Here is a 26,793-nt window from a genome sequence, read left to right as displayed (position 1 = left end):
AACGTGAAGAAAGAAACGTTGGCCATTTATCCTCTTTCTACCTTAAATCCCAGATTGTCACAGCAGGATCCAACCCTCTCAGCTCTTGTTAAATGAAATAAAAAGATGGCAAGAATGAATCTATAAATCATCATCAGTAAACAACTTATTATTAATGTTTTGGAAAAAAAAAAAAAAAGGTAAGATTAAAGCAGCCGCTCCTTTTGGCAGAAGGAATGAGCAGGGTGGAAACTAGACATCAGATTGCTGATTCAGAGTTAGATCCCAGATGTGGGAGGAGAAATCTTTCTGGAGTTCCTCATAACTCACTGAAATGAGGTAGGCTGGTCCTGCTTGGGAGCAACAAATGGATTAGATCAGCATGTGAGAACAGATAGATAAGGAGAAGGACCTGAATGACTGTGGTTTCAAAGAAGCCAGAGAAAAGGCATGCATTGCAGAGAAAGAGTAATGCATCAAAAAGTAGGAAGTATAATTGGTTTCTGAAGTGTTTCTCTGAACACGACTCCGTCAGTTGTTACAAAGAAAGTTTTGAAACACAACCTACGGTAGCGTATTGGAACATGCATTGGGTATGTATGGGTGTTACTGGTACAGATCTTCACTGTATTATAAGCTCTGCTCTAGCTTTTAATATAAGAACTTAATCAAATCACTTAATTATCTATTTAGTTTTGCCTTATGTAGAAGCAGCTCTTTATCTAGCTCTTTAGTATTCATTTGGCAATATTATTCCCTGAGCCTTTTCAAAACATTTTTAAATTCTTGGAAGGTGCTAGAAAAACTTAGAGCAACATTACCAGAAAAGTATTTTGAATAACATCTGTGTGCATGTCATAGGTCTCTACAAATATTCTGATCATTTTCTTACTCTTCTCTCTTTACAGATACATTTCATCAGCTCATGAATGGAAGTTTAAGAGTCTTTATACAAAATATATGTGAGAATGGAAACTTCATCTTTGCTATCGTCCTTACATGATGAATGCAGATCAGACAACTATATTGAACCTCATTACAAGGAATGGTACCGAGTAGCTATTGATGCTCTGATTGAAGGAGGTTTAGAAGCCTACAAAGAATTTCTTTCCAAAGAGAGATGCTCAGAGTTTCTAGCGGATGAGGAAATTGATTATATTTTGAACAATATTCACAAACTTCCCCAAAGCACAATTTATTCCTCTAACCATGCCATTGATGACACCTCTTCCTCGGGAACCTACTGGCCCATTGAATCAGATGTGGAAGCTCCAAATCTTGACTTAGGTTGGCCCTACCTGATGCCTGGAATTTCTGGTGGCACGAATATTGATCTGCTTTTTCATCCGCCACGAGCACAGCCTTACACCATAAAGGAAACTATTCGGAAGATGATACGAGATGCAAGAAAGGTAAACATGAAAAATATTATTGGGGAAAAAAAAAAAAGTGGCAGTAATAATCTAGTTGGTGTTTTACTAGAGGCTTTTTTCTTTTCCTGGCAGGATAAAACAGTCTGGCTGCTAACAATTCAACTGGAAAGGTTTTCCCAGATTGAAATCGGTCCCTTGGTATCACATGAACCGATGTTCTTAACCTTATTTACAAGGGATCAGGGATTAATTGGAGGGATTAATGAAGTTTAATTACCATTTTGCTGTAATGTTGACCAATCTGTGAAAAATTTGTAGATAATCAGCACACCTTTTCTTTGACCTCAGTTGAATATACCTCAAGTGATATAATTCTATTTAACTTCAGGATATATCCTAAGGTTTCTCCCTTGCGTCAGTGGGAACATGCAACAGTTTGGCATGGTAGCCAGTTGTTATAAGAAAATAATACCTTGGTGTACATCTGACTCGTGTACCTTGAGGGTCTCAGGTTTTGTGATTTTGCAAGCCAACTGTCCTTGCAGAAATTAGTCAGTATTAAAGAGAGTCAGAAGGAAAAATACTAGGCTTAGGCAACAAGGAGGTAGATTTTATTTGGGTACCTACCTTACCTTCATTTCTCACTAATGACTAATTTATAATAAATGTGGACACTTCTCCAAATGTACTTGTCTCCACTTAGGGGCACTTGCATCTTGAGTTTCCTGAGGCACACCCAGTTTACATCTCAGTGACAAGGAGCTGTATGTACAAACCACCTTCTGCTTTCCAGTGTCAATTTTAAAAAAAACACCAAAAAATATATTAGCATGCAGATCTGTTTGATCCTGGGCCACGTTACTTCTTCAGACATTTGTGACAAAAGTTTCAGAAGTGTTCCTAGCAAGTATGTCACGCTGCCCTTTCTTCCCCGTGAAATGAATTGGGTTCTGCGTGACTCTGTGGGCTTTAACTTGGTAGGATGGGCTCTAGCTCAAGTGCATCTGTAAACACTTCAGTGACTGAAATGTGTGTGTAAACATATGCAATAGAAGTGGACTGAAAAGGGCGGGAAAGGGAAGGACAACGTTTTTTTACACTGTCTCTCCTCTAGTTAGGTAAAGCATGTAATTTGTTGCCATAATAGAGTTATCACTAGGCCTTTTGTCCTGCAGTTTACAGACTAGAATGACCATATGCTCAAGGAAGAGGAGAGTTAATTACTTTTCTCCCTCTTTGTCCCCTTCAGGGTGAGATTTGGTGTTTTCTGCTTTTGTTTGTAGTGAGGCTTGACCGTGACTTGCGCAAGATACTCTGTGATCTTCAACTGCAGCTTCTGAGCTACCAATGTAGCTTCTCTAAGGGAAACCACAAAAACACAGTTAACTCTATTGCCAAGACTAGTTCAGTTTTGCTGTGAGGTCTTGAAATACCATGAAGAAAAACTGTTTCCCATTAGTTGCCATGCTTTTTGTGCCTAGCTGGCTGGCTGCATGCAATCCAGTCCCTTTCTGATGGTTCTCTTCACTGGTGGTGCTGCCTTGTAAAATGCCATTTTAATGATTATGCTTCCTTTGAGTGCAGCTATAGAGAAAAAACTAGGTGTGATTCTTACCCCTCTTTGGAAAAAGGTTGAGTTCATAGTATATTGGCTCTCCGATGTGCTTGTGGTGTTTCCACTTTATAAAGAGGATGTTATGTATGTGTCACTGTCAAATCTGTCAGCTGAAAGGTTTGTTTAGTTGATCAGCACAACCTCAACAGCAACAACCGTAACACTTTTGATACAGTGATGTGGGTTGGTTGCTTCAGGAAGCAGCAATTAAATCTAAAAGACATTATGTTGTTCAGCCTCTTCTGTCTGCAGATGCATAGAAAAGTTTAAAGGATTTCTAAGTAAGGTATTTAAAACATGCTTACAGCAGGCAAACACTTTGTAAACAGGCTAACCTACTTCTCCTAAGCCACTTATAAAAATATAGTTATATTAAACAGGGTTCTTTGTTATGTAGTAGTGGAGATGTGTAGTCTTACAAGAATATTCAAAGGAAACAGGAAAAGGTTACACATGAAAAACAGAAACCTGTAAAGAATAAACAAGTTCTTCAGCAAATCACATTCAACCAATACAGCTCTAAGCAAAATCTATGGGAGTTTCGGCAAACTTCTGTGAGAAAATAAACAGAATGTTGGAGGCGGGTCTATTCATGCCACATAACTCTAAGCACCAAACCTGAGTGCTCAAGTTCAGGCACTGGTTTCCCTGGGCTACCTGAACACTCGGTGCGGTAGGAAACCAGTTCCTACAAGGGCAAGGCAGAGAATGTCTCTGCACTGATTCACCCCATGAAGGAACCCATTCAATACATGTTTTTATGTATATATTAGTCCAAAAATTCACAAAAAAGACTGAGCCAGTTGAAATCTAGATTATTTTGAGTATTTGGAGATATATAAGGATAAGATGACGTTATTAGTGGACTTACTGTTGACCTCTTTCATGCTTGATGCATCGCAGTGTCACTCCTTAAAATGATCGTTACATATGTTAATTTTGACCTTAAGAAGACATGTTGTAAACAATATTAAGCAACTTGCTTGCTGACAGTGATTTTTCCTGACTAAATTGGAAAATCATTTGTAAGGCTATGCTACAGTAGACTTAAAACAGTGACTATGAAAAACTCTTGTAAGAAAATCTTGTCACTTACATGTTTCTTAAATGCATAATCCGCATAAAAATTATACACATCGCCTTTATGGTAAATACAGGCAACATAATAATGGAGTTTCTCTTACAGAAAAGGATCGATATCATTAAATCCTAGAAAAAGGAGATAACCATTTTAAGGAGATGAATCCATGCTTGTGATATGTTTCTGAACTTATATTAGAACAGGGGAACTGTATTGTACATACGATGGCATTACATTGCAGTCTATACTACAGCACTTCTGCGGAATAGGTATGATGTTAGTAGAGTGCCTTAGGTCAAACCTAACATGTCACAAAATGGGTTTACTGTTGGTGTAACTAGACCTCGTCTCCAAATGATACAACTTGACAGCCACCCTCCTCTGTCTACATAGCCTGTGTTCATACAAGCAGACTGTTCGGTGTGACTGTGTCAACTGGTGAGGCATGAGTCTTTTTCAGATGTTGATATAACCATGTGAGGAGAATCAGTGAAAGATCTGTCTGACCTTAGTGATGGACAGACTTTTGCAAACAAGGCAGTAGCCTTATTTCTCGTGTGTTTTGGAGGCTTCTACCTTTAATCATTGACAGGTTTCTGGCTTCTCTGAAGCTTGAGGTGCTCCTACAACCTGACTCATCCTGGCTGGGCTGTCTGAACAGCAACTGATAATGTTTAGCAGTTTTTCCTGAGAAGATTATTCATCTGGGAAATGGTATCAAGATGATTATTCATCTGTGTCAGGCTAACATGAAACTTCCTTCTCTTACTCTAAAGTAACACAGAGACTTCAACAGTGAAGTGTTTTCTCGCTGTATGACTTTTCATAAGAGTTGCCTCAAAACTATCAGTTATGAGGCTTGTACATGTGTGCAAGAAACAGCTCATACTATCTTCTCAGGCATGATTGACAGGGTGAGGGAACAGGGAAGGGACAGGACAGAGCACCAAAGGGTCCTTCTGGCAGTGTGTTTTTCTCTTACTTCATTAATTGGATTCCTCTCTTCACCACTGAGAGATTCCTACACAGTTTCAGAGAGAATGCATAGCTCTGGGTCTTTTAGATTGATATCCGAATAAGGATCAGCTCTTCCTGGAGAGAATTCAAACCTGCTTTTAAAGAACCATGTTTTTTAGACAACCCAAGGATTGCTGGTTTGTAGTACAAGCCAGAAAACCCTGAAAGACTTCCCTGACATACTTTTGGGATTTCTGATGGAATGTAGGAAGTTGCACACTATTTGATAAATATGCATTACTTTTCACTGATTTTATTTTATTCAAAAAAACTAACAGTCTTAAGCCTGGGTTCGTAAAATCAGTGATAGTTGTAAGACTTTTTAAAAGTTAATTGCTTAGAAGCTTAAATAGAAATTTAGACAGGGTGTTATCATTTTGGAAAATCAAAAAAGGCAGTGGTTTTAATGAATTACTCATGATTGAGCTTTTTAATGTGAAAAAGGGTTGCAAAACTTGGACCCTTGGTACAGAATTAAGTTACACTGTAAATGAGTGTAATTTGTTACTAAGTCTTGCTGGACCCACTGTAGGTAGGCCCTTAGTAAGTCAAAAAGGACTTTCTTTGAATTCTTGTGAGAGAGAGTTATGTACAAAATCTGATGCCTGTATTGTCTTCTACAGCAGTGGAACTAGTCAAATAAACAAAAATAGTTGACTCATTTTACAGTCATATAAAAAGGAAAATAGTCTCTTATAGTTTGGAGCTGGGTTTCTTTCATTTTGTTTTGTTTCAGGCGAGAGTGAGAGGTGTATTACAGAAGAAATGATTATTCACTATTGATCTTGTTTGGCTGTGTGTATAATACAATAATAATAATAAGTACTGGCTGCAGTCTAGTATGAAAGAAAATCAAATTTTTTACATGCCTGTATGAAGAGTGATGTTTCTATACAGAAAGAAGCTTGTAGAATATGGGTATGTTGAGCAATCTTTTTTTACTCTCTCAACTTTGCCAACTATTTTAAATATAATTTGAACACAGACTGGAACAATGATAATGAATCATGCTTGTGGCAATGCTTGTCTTAGCTCATTAATTGCAGCAGTCCAAGAAGATGAGAGAGAGGGGCTGCATTTTTTTCTTCATAAAAGCTAGACCAATCTGCTGAATTCAGGGACACAGAATAGATAAATGCAATAGTCATCCCAGTCAAAAGTTTTCTGAATAATCGCTGGAGTATCTGATACTCAGTGGATGTCTTTTCTAAGCTGAGAGTAACAGATCAGTGAAGACATATAGGCAACATTTTCCCTTCCAGAATATTCTGCCCCACAAGGATTTCAGCGGGTGCTTTTTGGTTCAGCTGCTATGCTGAAGGGTGCATTCATCATTCACTTCCACTCACCTTCTGTTAAATGACTTCCTGTTAGTTGAAACCCAGCATGGCAGTCATGCATATGGTTTCCAGGTGAAATGTGATTTTTAGCTTTTGATAGATTTATTAGAGAGAGTGAGGTCATGTCGTACCTTTTCTAACCACACAGGGCACATGCCGTGTGTTGGAAGAGGACACGTGTCTTGCTCTTGGTGCTATTATTCTGTGACCCAGTATCAATTTTTTGTCATCTGCTCACAACAAGTAATTATTTCAGGTTTGTTATCTCCTTGGATTTGCCTTTGAAGTCTTCACCCTGTTTTACTTGCCTGTCCCCTTCTCCTTCTGCCTTCCTGCTCCCTCCATCTAAGGGTAGTCCTAGAGCACTCACAGCAGTGCATTTGTAATGCAGACAGAGAGGACTGCCATCGATGGGACATGTCTGCAAGCACTTTTATAATCTGGAAAGCTTGGGACTTCTGCGAAATGCATTTCTTATATGCAGTTGCTCTAACCATGAAACCAGCAATTGTTCCTGGTAGCCCTCCCGTAGGTGGGAAGCATCCAAAACTGAAAAACAAGCAGAAGCTAGGGCTAGCCTGGGGAGTAGGAATCTGATAAAATAGTTTTTAATCAGTTGCAGTGTTTATTTTACTCACAGGTTTCTATCAGGTCAAAGGTTTGCAAGACTATTTCGACATCTTTGATACTGATATTTTATATTAAAAGATGTAATTAACTAATTTATAGGTATTGCCATTTTTAATGTCACAGCTGTGTTAACATGTTACCAAAATATCACACCTCTGTGATGGATTTAAAAATGGAATAGGGAATATTAAAGGCCAGATCTTACAGGCAGCTGTATTTATTTATTAATGTCTGTCTCATTCACATATATGTAAGAAGTAAGCATACACATATGCTTTGTAGCAGTAGTTTTTCATTAAGACCTTTTCTCTCACTGACATAAATCTTTGTCAGTCAAAACAAAAGTGCTATTAAAAAGTCATTTACGCTTTTTGCACATTCAGTAGATTAAAATGTTCTTTACCATATTCAACAATAACTTTGTACTACAATATGCTGAAGCTCAAAATATGCTATAAATACAAAACCATTGATTTAAATAATTTTGTGCAAGCAGAATGCTTCTTTTAGTGCCCCGTCCAGTGTATCTGGGTTTTGTGCCTGTCCTTTTCTTGCTTGTCAAAAAAATCTGATAACATCAAAGTGCTATTTTTGTCCTTCGGAATTCCTATCCTCAAGAGATCTGAGTTTTTCTAATTTTTTTCAGCCAGGGAACAATCTTGCCTGAAGAACTATAGACTTAATCACTTCACATTCATATTGCCATAGGCCTTTTTTGATCTCTTGGAAGTTTTAGCACAGCTTTTGATCTCTAATAGCTTTCCAGCATATCCAGTGATGCTCTGAGGGATGGGGGACACATTTTGGGTGATTTTAAACTTTAAATTTGTTTGTTATGTATCAGAATTTGGAAACTAAAATATTATACTATCTGTGATAGAATTTTAGATGAGCATAGCTTTGTTTACAGATACCTGCAGTACTGCAGCAGTATTTGTGTAATACAGTATGATAGAAACTACATGGAAAGTGAAGAACTGCTGACATGGAGCAAAACAAGAAGCACAAAAAACCAGTGAGAGCTGCCAGTTCAGAATTCCACATTCTCCTGTTTAGAAGGAGCAGGGCTGAATGCCACCAAGTTACATGTATTAAGTTTCCTTATGTATCAGATCTCAGTACAAGTATCTACTTCACTTGTAATTATTTCAGAACAATTTGCTTAATGCTGTGTTATTTTCCCAGAGGAGCACTGCAAGTATTCCAATACAGGTGATAGAGGAGTCAAAGTACACTTTAGTATTTACCTCTCTAAAAGAAGTGCAGACCTTGCTATTGGTACCAGTGTGATCACGCCTTTCCTTTTAGCCTGTTGATAAAGTATGTCTATAACCATTTTCTAATAAGAACGTGCTATTCTGTACAATAAAAGTTAAAGTCCACATTTTCAAAAATGCTGTCAGCATGCCTGAGACCTCACAGGGCTTTTACTCTTTAAAATCCTACTGTAATTTACCTTTGGTAGGAAAGAAGCAAAGACCATCACAACAGTAATGGGATGTAACTGGCGTTGAGCTTGCTACTTTATAGTAGGATCTGCAGACGTCCATAAAATGACTCACCTCAGTAGACCTGTTCAAAATAAATAATTGCAAGATCTGTCTATGGCTTGCTTGATCAACAAAGTTAATAATTTTTCAGTATACAGTCCACTGATCAGTAAGCCAGGTGAATTTACAATAGTGTTATTTGCATTATAAATATCGAAGTGGAAGCAACCAAACTAGTCATCTCTGCTTTCCCTGCCTTTGTTTGATATCTTTTCCCGTATCCTGGCTGTTTATTTTCTGAAGCTGTAAACATCATTATGTTTCGCTGCATGTCTGTATATCATACGGACGTCTTAGTCTTCCTGACTGGTACAGGCATACCTCTACTGCAGTATAAACAGTAGATTCAGAATTTATATGCTCTCCTTTATCCCTAGCCATCAAAGAACATGACCAAAGTGTGTGCAGTTTTATAGATGAGAATACTGAGCCACAAAAGCATTAAATTAATATATATCACAATTCAAAAAGAGATACAATTATAACACAAAAGCCTGAGAGTATTATACGTTAGCAAACAGTACTCAGAACAAGTAAGGGCCAGATAACAAGTTTCTATTTTCTTGTCTCTGTGGTTTTAGTTGATAAAAAAATCATAGTTGTGCATTTAGTGTTATAGTTATGAAAACTAATTTCTGAAGAACATCAGTTCTTCTCCAAAAAAGTTTGTATTAGTATGTAACTGAAGCTTTGTAGCACTTACTTTTCAAAAATATTTGTAAAAGCATAAAGTCCTTTCTTATCTTCAGATAAAGAGGGTGTATCTTCAAGACATACACAGGGTGTTCTCATACCTTAGCTAAGAGTGGCTTATCTTAACCAGTTCTGTCTCTTGGTCTGGCATGCTTGCACTGACTGCCCAGAAGATGTAAGACATGAGGGAACCAGAACAGATTCCTCAAAACCAGGGTCTACGGTGACCCTTGCTCTCCCCAGCGAGGTGTGTGGGCACAAAGCTGCAGAAAACTTTGGTGGTGTGTCTTTTATCCACCAGTTTATGCTAACTGCAGCACCAGATCTCCTCGGGCCTTTTCGCTTCTGCCAGAGATCCTGCTGTAAGAGATGAAGCTGGGCGATAGGATAATATGAGAAGTTATGCACTATATCTCTTAGAGATGAAAAGAAAACTTTGATATCTGCTTCATCCACTAGCAATTGGGCTCGAACAGTAGCACAGGATTGTGCATTCAGGTAGCTAAATGGGTGTGCCTTCAGTTCAAACAGCAGATATAACATCTCAGCCTTATTTTCATGCTGTTTCCTGGAGCTGGAGGCACTCTTTGCCAAGCAGGGTGCACTTCAGCTCAATAAACTCCCTTTATGGCTTAAGCACTACGTAAAGCACTAGGCATCACCTTCTAATTCAGGTGAATCTGAGTGGCATCAGCTCACAGAAGGTATTGTAGTTAGTGTTTTCCTGCTAGGCTTTTGATGCTCAATAAGCCAGAAATAATAATGATGATGAGATGAAATAACCAGCACAGAAGAAGAGCAAGTGCCTGCTGATTCTCTGTGGGACCTTTCTCAAGAAATGCTCACCAAGGGACAGCCCTTTTTAAGCTGTGCAGAATTCACTGCTAGTGAGCTCTACCTCCTGATCAGAGACATCAGAGGCAGCAAACAGAAGTGACAGTGTCAGCCAGCAAATCTGATTTCCCTCAAATGCCAGGAGGATACCGCCTGTCAAAGCAGCCAGGTCTCCATCCAGCATGACAGAGTACAATAATATCTGAAGCTATCTGCTGTTCTGATAATTTTTTGGCACTGCCCAATGGTGGATTAGTACAGGCACTCAATAATTGCCTGAAAAGTCATTGTCAAGGGTGTGGGTTTCTTTTAAATAATAGGTATATGTGGGTGCACAATATCTGTTTGATAGAGAGCTGTAACCTGCATTTGCTGAGGATGGGCCTAAAAATATCAACCATCAACAGATCCAACTCTTACAGTAGTAGGTACTGTTACAAATCTACAGAAAGCTGCTTTGAAATGTAACAAAAATACATTATTTTGCTCAAAGGAAATACTTCTGAAATGACAATATTAAGCATAGAGATGAAACTTGGAATTATGACTGATTCTTCTATTTGTTTATTTACTTGCTATCACCTTATTTCATGTTTTAGCACTATATGATCACCAGTAATATCACTATATTTTATGATAGATTTTATGATGCACCATATGAATGCAGTAATATCATCACCTATTCTGTTCATGAATTCTGGGCTTATTGAATGACAGTAAGCCACTTGTGCCAGAAATCTAATTAATCAGATGATTTGACTTCTTATGCATAAGTTAAATTTAATGATGGAAGTGCAGTCCAGATCTGAAGTGCTGTGATACAGGTTTGCAATCTCCTGTTATAGGATTTCTGTCCCATGTAAAGGCTTGGAACTTGGACTTGAAGTTCAGACGAGTTAAACAGTGTCTTTGCAATGAGCTTTAGAAAGCCCAGGAAGCTCTTCTGTGTAAACGTCAGAGCCTTGGAAAACCAGGGCTTCAAGTGTTTTTTGGAGGAATAAAAAGGAAGAAAAAGACATGCTGTTCTTGGGAGTCAGGAAGGAGGCATGTCAGAGGAGCAGGGATCTCTGCTAGTCCCTTCAGTTGCTGGAAGGCCTCCTATTAGAAACCAGTGCAGCAACTAAATACTGTTTAGACCTCCTGAGGGACTGTAACACTCCAGAGCCTGCACTCAGGGTGAAAATGCTGGCAGTTTTGGATTACTTAAGTCTTACAGCGTCACGTGGAAGGGGACAGCTTAAAACAAATGCAAATGGACCAATGTTCAGTTCAGCCAGTCTCTGCTCCATGCTGTTGTGCATCGATCTGAAGTAACTCCATGCGAATCGGTATCAAATGGATGGAAGGCACTGAAGTTGTGCATAGTGTCTGTAATATGCAGGTATTTCTGCTCTCACCCCCTGAAGTGACCATACTTACAGTGCAATAAGAAACCTGTACATTTTCGGTTGTAGTTCCTCTTTCCTTCCCCTCCCTCTTTGCCCCCACTCCCCAGCTTGAACAGCCCTCTGTCCTCTGCCTTTTCTCTTTTGATTGTGCACCTCAGCCATAGGTGAGTGTTTACTGCCTGCTTTAGGTACTTTGGCATCTTTCCTGAATCCAGTTCCAGGCATGATATCTGGGAATGTGAGTTCCCTCTTAGGTCAGTAAACAAATATGTGTGCCTTGGAGGATGCCAACCTGAAGCAAGTGCTGGCAGTAGAGGGTTTGAGTCTTTTCCCTACTCTGTCTCTCCCAGTAAGAAGTGGTAAAACACCATCATGATGTTAGAAATAAAGTAGTGCTTTTGAATTGCTAGTCAAATCACTCAATTTTATTGTCAGGTTTCTGGTAGTTACTATCAATTGTAGATATAAAATTAAATATTAGGGGAGATATATTTTCTGAATAGGGCTGTCTTATTTGCCGTCTGTTTTATTTTGCAATGAACTGAAGTTTTTGGCAACAAGGATGAAGTTTAGAGATAGAGCATTCGTGTATCAGAAATTACAATAGGCTATTTAATTACACAAATGGCTTGTATACACAGCTGATTTTCAACTCATTTTGTCAATCTAATAAAACTTGAAAATATTTTTTTTATGTATTTAGTAAAAGGCAGAGAGAGAAAAATATAATATGTGCTCAAAGAAGACTTTTTTTCTTTTTCAAACAAAATTAGATCCCTAATCCTGAGACAGTTTAAATACTTTAATTTGTGTACACAAGAGGTTCCATTAGCTTAGTATGCATATGTTTGCAGGATTGATGCCTAGGGATATGACCATGTATCATTAAGAATCTGATTTTAAATATTTAATTAATCTCTTTCTCTTAAATCGTGCCAAAGTACACTTGTACAAAATGAGCATGTATCTTCAGTTGATTGCATCCACTGTGAGCAACTAAAAAAAGAGTGTGTCTAAGCAGACTGCTGTAATTTTTTCATTCTAAATGAAAACTGTTGAATAACTGAATATCTGAAACCTAAGCAAGACACTGAAACTGGTGGAAGGTTTTCCCTTCCCCAGATGCCATTTCACCACTCAGTTCTCCTTTACTGCAGGCCCAGGCCCAGGTCACAAAGAAGTCTAACCCAAAGGAATGCACACACATATGAATGTTATAGAAGACAGGCTTGTTCCTTAAAAATAAATTCAAGAGCAAGACTAATTTATCATGTTGATGCATAAAGAGCAAGAATAGTTTTTGCCAATATAGAATATCTATCAAAGAACATTTTTTTTTCTCTAACTGTGCAAATGGCCTCAACCAAAATAATCAACTGAGTCCTCTGCTAGCAAACCTTAAGAGTTTGTACTGGGGATAGAGGCTTCATTATCTTCTGCCACATTACACATGCTTACTGAGCTCATATACAGTGCAAGGAAAATTCCATAATTCCATAGAGAAGTTTCTCAATTTGTACTCTAAGTGTTTTGAAATGATTGCAAAATATATATTAAAAGCACACGTGCACTTTTTCATGTATACTGGCATGCAAGCAAGCAAAGCAAAAGAAAAAACAGTAAGAAGTGAACATCTGGAATTTAGTTTTTATGGTAGAACTGTCCAAATTAGTTTATGGATTTTTTTTTTTAAATGCTGCACATTCTTAAAAAACAAACAAACCCCCAAAAAACCCACAACCACCTTGAGAAATAGTTTCATGGACAGTTATGACACTATGCTGATACAAAATTGTGTGTACACAGATAGACATACTTATTTTTAATTTTGTTAGTGGTGTTTCAAAAAATCCTAGGGATCAGAACTTCATAATATGCTAAATTCTATGGAGAGACATTGCTTATACTGTCAGAGAAGGTGACTCGCTACTTTTAATTATACAAAGTAGTCCCTCTTGAGATATAAAGTAAAAGAAGAAAGTGTTTCAGTTTAATATGTTACTCTCTAGTTCATAACCCAGCTATTTTTAAGGTAGTACACTACGTTTAACATTTAGAAAAGGGAAAAGATCTAATTTCTGAAATATGTCATAGTAGTACTTAAGTGCAGGCATTGACGTTACCAAACTGAGTAGTGTATCTGAAATCAGCGTTAGAAGATGATCTTTGACAGACGACTTTTCCATAGAATGTAATTAGTTTAAAAAGAACACAAAAAGCTAGGTGATTAAAGATTTTGGGGTATTTTCAGCAAAGTACCTTGACTGAAACGTTCTAGCAGCACAGTTATATAGCATTATCTGTCGTGGAAATACTATACTGAATGAGAAACAAAAAGTTGTGGCATTTTAATTCCAAATACAGAAATCTCTCTGTCTTGTTTTAAAGAAGTAAAGATAACAGTTGGCCGCATTTCAGTTCACCCCGATGTTCACATAGAGCTTCTAGTTTTAAAAACCCAAATGGAACCTACCCAAAGCTGCTTGTTTTCATACATTTTGTATGGGGATCCACACTATAATGCATGCAAAAAGAATTGGACATAGGTCTAAGTATAGTGTTCCCCTGCGCAGTAGATCCAAATTTGGGCAGACTCTTTGATCAGTCTTGGCTGACTGTGTGTCACAAAGTTTAGGAGAAATATCCCTGATAAGGCACAGAAGTACAAAAAATTTCTTGTCGACGCCTATTAGAGGAGGCATTGCAGTCCTAACAGTGGAGATGTTATTGATAATTACACTAAACATTCTCCTGTTTGGAAATTTGGAAATTATGCAAGAAATCACTTTGACCATGCTTTAAGTTACGTCTCTATTGAGGAGAATTTCAGAAATATAGGAAGCATTGTAACATACAAATTAAAAATAATTCAGTACCTTATTTTTTTTTCTGAATTAGTGCCTTCCATTGACTATAAATCCTATAGTGACGAGTTACAGTAAAAATACACTGAATTATATTTTCACATTGTAGTATATCTATTTTTCAACAGCTATGAATAAATTCCATAGCAATTACAATGTAAGTAACAAGTGTGGATCTGTTCTGGTTTATCTGTGGCTCTGGATGGAATTTTAGTCTGAAACAGTAAAATGTAAAGCATCCTGCTTGGTCAGTCTTATGGCCATAAACTATATAAGCCAAATAGGGGAAATCTCTTTACCTATAAAAAAGGAAAAATGACATTAAATAATTTTGAAATGATCTGTAGAAACAGGTTAGATAATATTTATAGAAATAAATATGCAGACACACACTCTAGAATTTCATTGAAAAGCTTGCTGTCAGCAGCTGCCACAGTAAATATTGCACCACACAGGCCGAAATGCAGAACACCTATGAGTATGATGTATGCGAAAAAGCATTCATGGTAATTATTAACATATTTAACTAAATTAATGCATTATGAAAATTAAGAATGACATTTCACTTAGGACATTTTAATTAGTTTCAATGTCATGCTTGGCTCTTGAAGGTCAGCAGGTTGTCCGGGAAGGATTTTAATGTTAATAAACTTTACCCTCTTTTTCCTTCCTTTCTCAAATTTGCTCAAAACCACAAAACCAAGAAAATCTCAAATTAAATGTTTAATTTGTTTTCAAGTTGACAAATATGTCTTAGTGTTTCAGAGCATCATTCTTCTGTAGTTTTTGCTTACTTGGTTGTTTTCAGGCATACTTTTGGGTGCTTTGTGCCTGGGTTTTGAAGGGAATGCACTGCACTGCACTGCATCCAGTGAGATTTACTGTGCTCCAGGTTAATTCTCCTCAAAATCTCAGAGTCAAGGCTTTAGTTTTAAGCTTGTTCATAGAGACACGATCTCCGCCCCACCCCACCCCCCCCCCGACTAGTAGTGATTCTGGTATTTTTTAATTAATACAGTTTTTTGTATAAATCAGTCTGCTTGATATGCTGCTGCTTGTACTGTGTTCATGTGTCCTCTCCATGGGCCCTGTCATTGCTTTCCTTTTCAGATAACATTTTCTAATTGATTTTACTGGAAGTTATTTTGAAAAAGAGCTGGGTAAACATGAACCTGTAATCAGTGTTTGTATCCTTTAAAAACTCATCGTGTGTTACCTGTTTTGGGGGCCCTCCCTATTGATCTTTGCAGCTATTTCCAGACTGCAAAATCAGCAGAGGTTGATAAAACTGAGAGGTTCACAGATTTTGATGCCAGAAGGGACTATTATGATAATTAAGTTTGACTCCCTGCACAACACAAGCCTGATAGTGTTGAATCTTCAAAGAGCTGATACTAAGAATAAATCTGACCTGAAAACACTTGGGTGCTAGTCTTACAGTCAACACTTCCGGGTAACTAATTCTTAATTGCTCAGGAGATCAGATTTTTTTTTTGCACAGTCACTTTTCTCTAAGTAATGGAATTTGCTTGAAGAAATCCATTTTGCAAGCCCAGACCAAGCCTGCCTGAGCTTTCTGCTTGTGTATCTCATCACTCAACATGACAGTCAGCCAAAAGAGAAGGTGCAGAGAATTTGAAATGCAGGACTGGAGGGCGAGGTGAGGCTCAGGCTGCTGCGTAGCTGCCGGGATTGCTTTCAGAGGGACTTTGGGATGCTCAGTGTCTCTGTAAATGCAGGCCATTAGCCTCTGAGGATCTGTTCGCATGCCACAGTAAAGTGCAGCGAGGAGATTCACAAGGAGCAGGGCGTTTTCACCTTCTCAAAGCATCATCTTAGCGTGACTAGACTGCCTCAAGTAACAAAACTAATTAGCGGTGGGCTGTCTCACATGTCCCTGCACAGGACAGCGGTGTGACACGCACACTCACACCCTATATATATTTTCAGTTTCCCAGATAAAAATAGATGCAATAATGTTATTCCCACATTTATGAAATGGTTTGCGCTTTGCATAGGAAAAACTTCTGTATGCACTTAAGTGTTATTGTAAGTAATTTAAGAGGAATTCAAAAAGCTGCTTACTTTTTCTGGTAATTTTTCTGAGTCTTCTATGACAGAGAAGTAACAGACTTCAGTGAGTTTTAATTTTTTTAGTTATGCCATGGATGATTTGGAAGGCCATAAATAACGTTAGTCTATTAAAAATATATTTCTATTCTAATATCTTCTAGAACTAGCTAAAATGCTTTTTTGCAGTGATTCACATGCTTTTCTAGTTCCATGCCTTTGTATCAATTCAAAGACATTTTACATCCTTTAAAAGAAATTATGTTTTCCTTTGTATCCCTTTATTTTTGCTGAATATAAAAGTCTTGTGATTAAAAGTATTGGTCTAGGACTTGGAAGACTTGTATACAAATTCCTCATAGAACACGGGACTCCTCATCTATAAATGTGAATATTAGCTCAGTGATTTGTGAAGACATATCCACAGTTTGGGGTATTCACATACTAGGGGTAGTGAACACAGTTTCAAGAGCTTAAGCTGGAATTGGCCTTGTCAGGTGCCTCTAATGGTTTAAAGCTTTGTATTTTGCATCAACCTTTTGTGTATTTGGTCTTGTCCATGAGATTGCTTGTTTGCTTTAGAGCGTTCAAGCAGAAATATTTCAGTCATACCCAAATACGAAGCAGAGAGTTGTTCACTTCCCCATTATCTGCTCATGTTCTGCTGTTACTTTTTTCTCACAGTATTCCTATGTGCAGCTGTGAGAAACAAGAAAATATCTCTTTTGTTGTTCACTTGAAGTAGTGTTTCTGATTTAGATTGCATTTCAGCAAATGCTCAGTCACCCACATAAATGTCATGGAAGTCTTACCTGTTGCATACCTGTCTTGTTTCATTGCAAAAATTGTTCCCCTGTCAATTAAGATGATGTATATTGTATTTTTTATGATTTATAAGAGACTGGAGTGTCTTTTAATTACCAACTACTGGTCGGAGTTGAACAAAAATTATAAACTCCCTGAAAAATTCCTTCCTGACAGCTGCACCTCATCTCTCTAGTGAGTGCAGACTGCACCAACATCTGAGAGCAGGTTCAGAATTAACAAGGAAAGACTCTGAAGAACAGCAAAAGATATACACATTTTTAAGTGAGCAAGAAAAAAGGATAAAAGCTCTCCTGTTATTACATCTGAAGAGTGCTTTTCTTCCACACTTTTGTCAATACAATGCTGGTTTGAAATTTTTTATCTAAAGGAAAGAGGTGAATATTAGAATATTTCTTTTTCAGTCAGTGTGCGTGCATGTGTGCAATCCTCTGCATGCACGCATATGCACTGTGCTACAGAAAGCATGGTTTCTAGGCATGCACACATGCACAGAATGCATCGCAGTCAGGTACAGAGAGCCTTGTTGGCACAAATTTGGAGTGGTCAGGTTACTCAAGGGAAATCTTTCCTGAGATCAGAGAGGTACTTCATAAGAACAAATGATTATTTGAAAGGCACTAGTTTGCTTCAAAAAGCAGTTATTTTCCAAAGTGTTCTTGGAATAAAATGTTCACCTCTCCTCCACAGAGGTATTGCAGGTTCTCATCTCCATCCTTATTCCAAGCAGCTCAAGTCATCTAGTATATTAAGCTATTAGCATGCTTGGCATGTTTTTCAAGAGCAAATTTTCCAATAGAATGTGGCTTAGTGTAAGTCCATGGGTGGTTTGGTCAGTGGTGTTTCTGCCTTTTGTTCCTTATGATTAGACAGGTTCTGTTTTTGATGGCAAAACAAGTGATTTTTCCTCTCTACCCCTCATCTTTGCTAGCATATATACCCTTGAGGGATACATCTACTCAGCACGGGAATGTTTTGTGGCTGCAAGGGCACCACTGGCAGGGAATCTCTCAAAGAAAGCTACTGAAGAGCTGCAGCAGGTGCCCCCAAGACTGATTTTCTTCTTCTTTCATTCTTAAATCCAGGTGCCTGCTGTGATGTTTTAGAAGAAACCCCCTTGCCCTAGCGGGAGCTGTGCATTCCTTGCAGGTGTTCTGCACGCTTCATGATTAGATCTCTGATTATCATTACCCAGATGGGGCGGGGGGGGTGTGAACCAGCATGCAATGCACATCAGGAGGAATATTTTGTAGAAAGGGGAATGATCTCACATACATGAAGTTGTACAACGGAAGACTTGTGATAACATGTTTCTCTTCTACCCATTAATTAAAACACTATTAACTCGCCATGTTGGTCACTAGCTCAATTGAGTATAAGAGGTTCAGTTACTTGTACACTGATAACTCATTTATTTGAATAACTGTTCATTTTATTAATTCATGAATGAGTGCTTCAGAATATCCTTGAGAGGATGAGAAAAAAGAGAGGAGCAGACCATGAGTGTAGGATGACGGTGCGTGTCTGTGGCTGAGGTGATGGAGTCTGGATCACAGAACTCTGTCCTGCAGCCTGTTCCTGTGTCTAGTCCTCCCCAGATACATCCTGAAAGGGCCTAGGACTCTGATTTAAGAAAATATTATGAATAGACTGAATAAACTTTTAAACATTAAAACTAAACTTTTACATTTAAATGGAAAGACTGGTAGATATCAAAGATGGAACATTATGATTATCTGATCTGACTTCACTGCAAAGACCAAATAATCTTTACCATGATTTTGCATAATTGCAGTATCAAATTGCAAATGATGAATTAATACTTATCCTGTGGCCTTGTTGAAGAGCTGTATGCAGATCACTGCTGATGCTAACTGCCTGTACAAAAAAGTGTCACCAAGATCATTGTTAAGATGTATGGCTTATTGTTGTCTGACAAAGACGGTTATTCAAAATTCAGCTCACATAGAGACTAAAAGATCTGTTTAGCAAAAACCTGCCAGAAAGAAGAAATAAATGTTTCTTTAAATTCTTTAGACTTGTTTCTATTAATTTCCTTTCTTATCTATTGACTTGCTACTCCTTCAAATGCCTATCTGTGGAGGATTCCCCTTTGAACAAGAACTGTCAGGTTTGTCTTAAAAAGTTTTTAGAGGTTTCAAAACTGAATTTTTTTAAAAAAATACAATATTTTAAAGCATAGTATTGCTACTGAAATTATAACTTTTTCAACTGGTAATAATTTTACTTGTAATTCCTCTCTTGTTTTATTTTAAGTGCTGCACTTGATCCAGGAATTAAATTTTGTTTACTACCTTATTTAGTTCCAATTCACTATCCAATTCACTGGGGTCTACAAGAACTGGAGAATTACTTATCTGCTTCATTTCAGTTTGTTTCACAGGAGATTTGAGCAGGGTTTTCTTAATTGCTTCCCTACTATTTAAGATATCTTGCTCCATATGGTAATATGCATAAAAATTTGAATTTGTTTTCTTCCTGAATAGCTGCACATAATTACTTATTAACTAGATTAATCTTTTCTTATCTTTAGGACATTCTGCTGATGCTTTCAGACTAGTCCGCAATTATTTTTTCCTTTTTTCATCTAATCTGTAATAAATAATCTAGCATGCCAGAGTAGTGGATTTCACCTGAGGATCTCAACATGATTTGCAGACAATAATTAATTAATTAGTTTCACAACCTGTCTTTAAAATAGGTGAAATAGAAATGCAGCCTGCCAGCACACAGTCATTAGCAACATGTTGCACCATTAACTGTAGCTGCTCTATAAGCAGGTGGCGTAATCCACTTCTCCCAAGTATCAGGGAAGGTTCCTGCCCAAATTGCACCATGTTTAAAAAAATAAATAGTTAAAATCATCTGGTTGGGATGTTTACCTGGTGTTTGGATGTAATTATGTGCTATATGGACATATGCAGGCATACATTATGTCTGTAATATCTATTGCAGAATTGTGATCTAACATCATTGCTGTTGGTTTTTTTAGCAACATAAATGCTACTACAGGTATTTGCCAAGGCATGGTATTTTTACTTATAAATGCATTTTACTACATCATGTAGCTGAATGGAAAAATGTTAAAGATATATATGAGGTGAGCAGAGAATTTGTCAGAGTTAAACCCTGAGGAAACTTCTCATTATTCATCCTGTTCTATTTATATAGGAGGATCCTTGGCTTTGCTTCATACTTGACGCATTATTGACCTGTGACCAGTAATTTTAAACAGCCTGGATTCGGTATTGTTCTGGTTTACCCTAACCATATTACTGCTTGAACTGAGCTCATTGAACAGAATTAAGTGGATCTATAGGGTTTGAAATTAGTGACAGTGAAGTAAGTAATATCTATAGCAGGAAGCAAAAGCTTTATTGTGACTATCATACTGATATGGTCATGAAGTGTGCAGTAAAAAGTGACATATTTTAAAGTTTACATAAAATGCATAGGAACCCATTTTAAGCTCACATTCAGTATCCAAAATCAGATTTTTTTTTCCAACTTCAAATTTAACTGAGTTTGAAATTCTTGAAAGAGAGAGGGAGGGACAGGAAGGGAGAAAGAAAGAATTAGAGAGTGAAGTGGGAGAGGAAGAGGAGGGAGGACAGAGGGAAGGAAGGAGGGAAGGGGGAAGGAAGTGGAAGGCAGTGAGAAAAGGGAGAGAGGAAGGTAACAGAATTAGGCCATAGTAATCTGTAAATTATAGTGCTTTTGCTTGCAGTTTTGTGACAGCAATATGAAAATCTTTAATATCAATATTGAAGTCCTACAAGCTGCTAGAAATATTCACACCCAATCAGAATGTTTTTACAGGACAACTGCTTTAAACGTCTGGCCACTAAACAGTCCATTAGTATGTATACCTCATGTGTCTATTACTGACTCTTAAACACATGTATGAAGCTGAATACAAAAGCTGTAATCTTGAAAAAGGATGTAATAAGCAATATTTGAAAAGACATTTTTTTCCCACTTACCCTTCCCTAAGTATATAATTAACCTTTATTTCTGTATTCATTGACTCCTGTGTTGGTTTTCCTTTCAGAAGTCAGGCTGTTATCAAGCTGGTTTTTTGAATATTGGGCATAAGTGTTATTTCCCTGATACTCAAAAGTTTCATTAAAAATGACCAACAGCAGAGCAGGAAATTCCATCTCTGTCTTAGGTATAACTATCCACATCTGTTAATAGCAGTTGTAAAAAAATATAACTCTATTGCAGTGGACTGTAATGTTCCTTTTTAATCTTATAAAACAAGGAGATTATCCCACTTCTTTCCAAAGACTAACAGGAGCCTCTGTTGAGGACTGCTTTCTCCACTTTGGTGTTACCTTCGCTATAGCATGAACTGGGGGAGGTTTTTAACCAGGATTAGTTCTAGTCTCAGTCGGGGTTCTGTGGATATCTAACAATGTCTTCTGCAAGGACTTCCAATTTTTTATTCCTCTTTTTCTTCTGTATTTATCTCTGAGACACCTTCACTAGCAATGTTCCTTAGGATTATGAAATCTACCTTTTGGAATAAGTTTCAATGTCTATGGAGGACTAACCTCCAACAACTAATGATATAATTAGGAGTTGTTGCTCAGTAGTAAGTCTAATCAGGTCATGCTCATTGGTCTGTAGGCTCCCACTAATTTGAAATCTGGCAATTGAATATTTTTTTTTAATTGGACACTGCCATCCAAAATAGATTTGTTTTCTCTTGGATGCAATGTCTTTTATGTTAGAAAATAATAATCTTCTAATGAAGTTCTGTTACTTGCTGCAGGGTCACCCTGGTATAAAGCTCATGGACTTACCACTACATGGTTTACAAGTCCTCTGCAACTGTATGTTTTTATTTTTCTGCATGCTAAAAATGTTTGATAGGCCACCCTTGTGGACTGTGGTTAACATACTGCATATAGGCATTTGAAAGTCCATCTTTCTGAATTAAATTGAACTCTGAAACACATCAGATTTGGGTGCTGACTTAGATCTAACAAAATCTTCATGTGCTTAGAAACATAGAAAATAAGGTTTTTCTGCTTTTAAAACACTTATTTTCATCTACCCTCATTATTTTCCAGGGTCTACTATGAAAGCACTGTTTCCACCTCTGTCTTAAGTCCCTGCGTTTCCTTTTTGATTCTTTTCTTACGTGCTTAATGTACCTGTAGTATATATTAATTCCTGTAAGTAACAAGTGATTTCAGGCAGTAATGTACAATTGAACAATATAGTTATATTTTATTGGAATTTTTTTGTCTAAAATACATATATATACTAGCAGCAGCATTGAACCCTTGCAGGATATTTCAAATATGTTGTTTATTTATAAAATATGAATATTAGATATTCAGCTCTTCCCATTTAATTTCGTGTCAGAAACATGTGTTTACTATTAAGATTTCAAAGATGACAGACAGTGCACAGCTCTTCATGAGCAAACTTAAAAGCAAAATTATTCTTCCCAGTCTGGAAAAGTGGGTCTGAATCATCTCTTCTTCCTATAAATCTGCCTTTGACTAAGAGAATCTTTCATTGTTTCCAAGTGTCTAATTAACAAATGCCAACAAAGTTGTCTACTTTTAAAAAATGTTGCTTGTTTTTATAGTTTAAAGTCTACAGCCTGTAAGTATTCATTCATATTGTGGTTTTCTATACATTGTCTAGTGTTTTTCAATACGTAAACTCTCAGGAAGTGGGGTTCAGTGTCAACAATGTGTTTATACAGGATTCTTGAGGAAACTGAGTGGAGTCGGGGGAAGGCAGACTGACTTGGAACTTCATTCCATTCCCAGCCTGAGAAACCCCACCAAAATATGCTTTTAAAGGTGGCAAAAAAACAAAGTATTTTCAAGAATTGTTATCCAGATTAGCTGAAATCTCAGACATTTACTTTGACTCTTTGATAAGCAGCAAATTATTTTAAGATTCCTTGAACAAAAACTCAGAAAGAACCATCAGAAGTGTTGACATCCAGTCTAGTTTACCTTGGCATGAAAAATATTTGTAGGGAGGAGCAATTTGAATGGACAATTTTAGTACATTTTTTAAAATGTTTTTGTCCCTTTGCATTCGCCCCCGCTCCCAAGTTTGAGGTGGCCTTTTCCCATGTTCTTAGCTGTGTATGGCCATTCATGGCAGCCATTCATAGTTTCAGGTATTGAAATTTCGAGTACTTAACCGTATGGTGGTCAACTCATACTTCTCTTGGCCAGGTGGAAGCTAGCCAGGAGCATCCACTGCTCTTACTAGTACTCCAGATATTTGACAGAAGTCTCAAAACTGAGACTGGTCTCTGAGGTTGTCATATGAGGTTTTCAGTCCTGCACAGCAGATCAAAAAGTAAAATTTATTAAGAGTTTAGTTCTAATTACTATTGGCACTTTTAAAAAAATAATTAAGGCTTATCACATGGTTGTGCATTGGTTGGTTTTGGGCAGTCACTAAGTAATGCACACGTGAATTAATGAGTACTTCTACTTGCAAACAAATTTAAAATAAAAAGTATAACATTATAATATTAATTCAAGTAGCCTGAACATTCCCTAAATATTAAGGGATCCAATGAGAACCCACATATTAAAGCTGTTAATACTCTTTTAAATAAAAAATTATTTCTGAAGCAGCAAGTCTTTGAAATTCATCATAGAGAAGGCTGGAGGCTAGAGAAGTACCTTTTATTTTTGTCATGAGTTTCCATTCTGGTTTAGCTGAGTTGTAAGCTGTCAGAAATCCTGGCATTTCCTTTCTGTTTGCTTTCCTCAGGAAAAGCTTGGCAGCTTCCCAAAATAACAACTGAATAAGGACATTCTGAAGAGCTAAATACAAATATTAAAATCCTGCTATTCAACCAGCTGCAGCCCACATGACACTGAGAATAGAGCAAGAACATCAATGGCATGAGAAGAAAGGGGAGAGTAAGCTCCCAAACACGTTCCCTCCATCATGCCGAGGATTTTCTGTGCTGCCTCATGTGCTTCTCTGTAGGACCACTGCCTGCTTCAGTTTGCAGTGACAGAACACACCTTGCTTGTTAAATATCAAAAGTGGTTTAATTATTGAGGGGAGCAGTGCAAGCAGCAAGGAAAGTGTTAAAATTGAACGTTGTGAGTGCTTGTTGCTTTAATCATGCATGACAGTTCTTTGCAGATTTAGGTACATCTTTTCTTGTCTATGGTGTGCCAGTCACTGGGCAGCAGCTGTTTCTTTGCAGAGCCTTTCTTCCAAGGGTTAGGTTTATAAATGCTTCTTGGAAAGTCCCATCAAAGAATCCCCAGAATATCTCCTTTCCTCCTCTCATCTCCGTGACTTGCTGAAACTCAATTCTTCATGTGCGGAAGTAAAGCTTCAGAGGAATTATTGCCTCTGCTGCTGACTGCAGCAAGGTGGTGTCTCCTATAGTTTAGTCAGCTCAAGATGAATTTTTACTAATCCTTCAGCCAGAATAACAGCTACCAAATCCATAGATACAGACCACATTTATAAAGTTAATGTATCTCACTCCCATACGTTCTGCAAGATACTTGCCTGTGAAATTCCCAGTTGTGTGAATCTGAAGGGGTAGCATAGAAGGTGTCATTTTAAGATGGTACATGTATGACTTGCTAGCTCAGACTGCAATAGCTTTCTGAAAGGTAATGCAGAAGGCTGCTGTACATTCACTTTTCAGAGAAAACAATCTTATCTGCACTTCAGAGAACTTCTGTGTTGATTTTAGTTTAATCTGTAGAAGAGCTAATCCCGATCTTCTGATCTGCTTTTTAAAGACATGGTAAGCGGCACAAAAGTTGCCAAATTGAGCAAAAGGCAAAATTGTCAGGTAGTTGTTAGAAGATGGATCTTCCCGGTCTATTTCAAAATTAAATCACATCCTTTTTCAGAGCTCCTGTTTTTACTGCCATATCATTCTTAGCTGCCAGAATCAGAAGATATTTCCCCGATAGTGATAGCTAGAAAGTTCCCCTACCACACATTTTTCTTATGTGTTTCTTGGACAGAACGGATGAGGCTTTGCAATGTGGGCTACACAGTTAAACTATTTATATAGTGCTTTATGTGGTTGCCTGCATTCATAATTTTCTGAGAATAGGTTGCATTGTTTTCCTATATTGTATTGCCAAAGATTTATAGAATTTTAGTTTACCTTTTGTTTTCTGGGAAGTGACTCATGAATTTTCTTTGATGTTGAGCATGTCTGACATCTTGTTGCAGAGAGAAGCTGTTGAAGTTATTGAAGGCTGCTAATGTACATGTTGAAGTAAATTTTTATTCCATTTAAACTTAGTTTTCACTTTAAAATGCTTATATTGTGTAGGTGGTACATGATGTGATAAACTGAGACTTGGTAATCAGAACAGAAGACATATTCGGTTCTGAGGTGCACTTTTTGTATCCTCGGAATCGATGGTGGAAGTGTGTTGGAGCTAGAGGAGGAAAAGAGGATAGTGAGGGTTAGGAGAGCTGGTTCTGAGGTAGTGTAGCTGCCTGTTATAGTGAAGTGCCAGACTTCACCCTGTAGTTAATTAAATTGCTTTTAAAGAATGCAATAATGGAAGAACATTACAAAGTACATTGTATAGTTATGGTCTATTGCTCTCTGAATGCACAATCAAATTAAATAAATTAAATATGATCTCAGGGAGCCAATATTGGTGATAATATACTACAAGTAGTGACATTAACTTCATGGAAATTGTGTAAGTGTAAATCATCTGAGTACTTGTTCCATTACATTGCCAAAGAAATTAGGAGAATGGATCATACTCAGATGTTTGATTCCTATTTGTATTATTGTATCTAGGCTCTATTTACAGAGGGGGTCTCCCCCATTATACTGCTCTTTGGCACTTTAAATATCTGATCTGCTACACTGGCTATGTGAGACCTCAGCAATTCAGGCAGCCAGGTGACCTGAGATATTCAGGTGCAACTCACAATGGTTTCAAAGTATGTTTTGCAATGAAAAAATGTGTTGTACAAAGCATTTGAGGGCTGTGTTCTATTTTGAAAATTCATATGAAATTAATGAACTATCATCCTAGAAGCACTCTGGTGTTAGCAACAGTGCCAGAAAGTAAGGATATCAGATGATTTATTTAGGATGCTGCTAATACAAATTGCAGCAAGCATAAGCAAGATCTAGACCCTCAACCATAAACAACAGCATAACATAATTAAAAAATCCCACAATAATTTGTGGGACATGTTATATAGCTTACTAGTGTGAAGGCTCTCTGCACTGATCATTTTTTTTTATGGTGCCTGAAACCCACCCAGTCAATTTGCTGCCTGCCTCCTGTTGCTAACAGCAAGGTATGCGGTACCATATCTTCTTCCTGCACTGTTGCAAGCATCATGACCTGCCTGCTCTCTGAGAAAGGCCAGATTCAGATAGCACTGAGCCTGTGCCACAAGGAGATTCTCTCCAAAGCAGAGATCTGTGGAAAGGAATTTGGCTGGAGTACCAGGTCAACGAAAACAGAGTTAACATTTCTACCTGAAATGTAGTTCTTCGGT

General features: G+C 37.5%; 1 protein-coding gene across 1 annotated transcript in view; it reads left to right on the top strand.

Annotated features, from left to right (window-relative positions):
- The first annotated feature begins 947 nt into the window (after positions 1–947).
- The window catches only part of FAM83B (family with sequence similarity 83 member B), a 44,194-nt gene continuing 18,348 nt past the window's right edge, over positions 948–26,793 (top strand). The window contains exon 1 of the mRNA XM_074820791.1: positions 948–1,391. Coding sequence (XP_074676892.1) covers positions 948–1,391 — 444 coding nt within the window. The remainder of the gene's footprint in view (positions 1,392–26,793) is intronic.

Source organism: Strix aluco, chromosome 3, assembly GCF_031877795.1.
Source record: "Strix aluco isolate bStrAlu1 chromosome 3, bStrAlu1.hap1, whole genome shotgun sequence".
In the NCBI taxonomy this organism is placed as follows: domain Eukaryota; kingdom Metazoa; phylum Chordata; class Aves; order Strigiformes; family Strigidae; genus Strix; species Strix aluco.
Note: the sequence above shows the minus strand (reverse complement) of the source record. Positions and strands in the feature narration are given on the sequence as shown.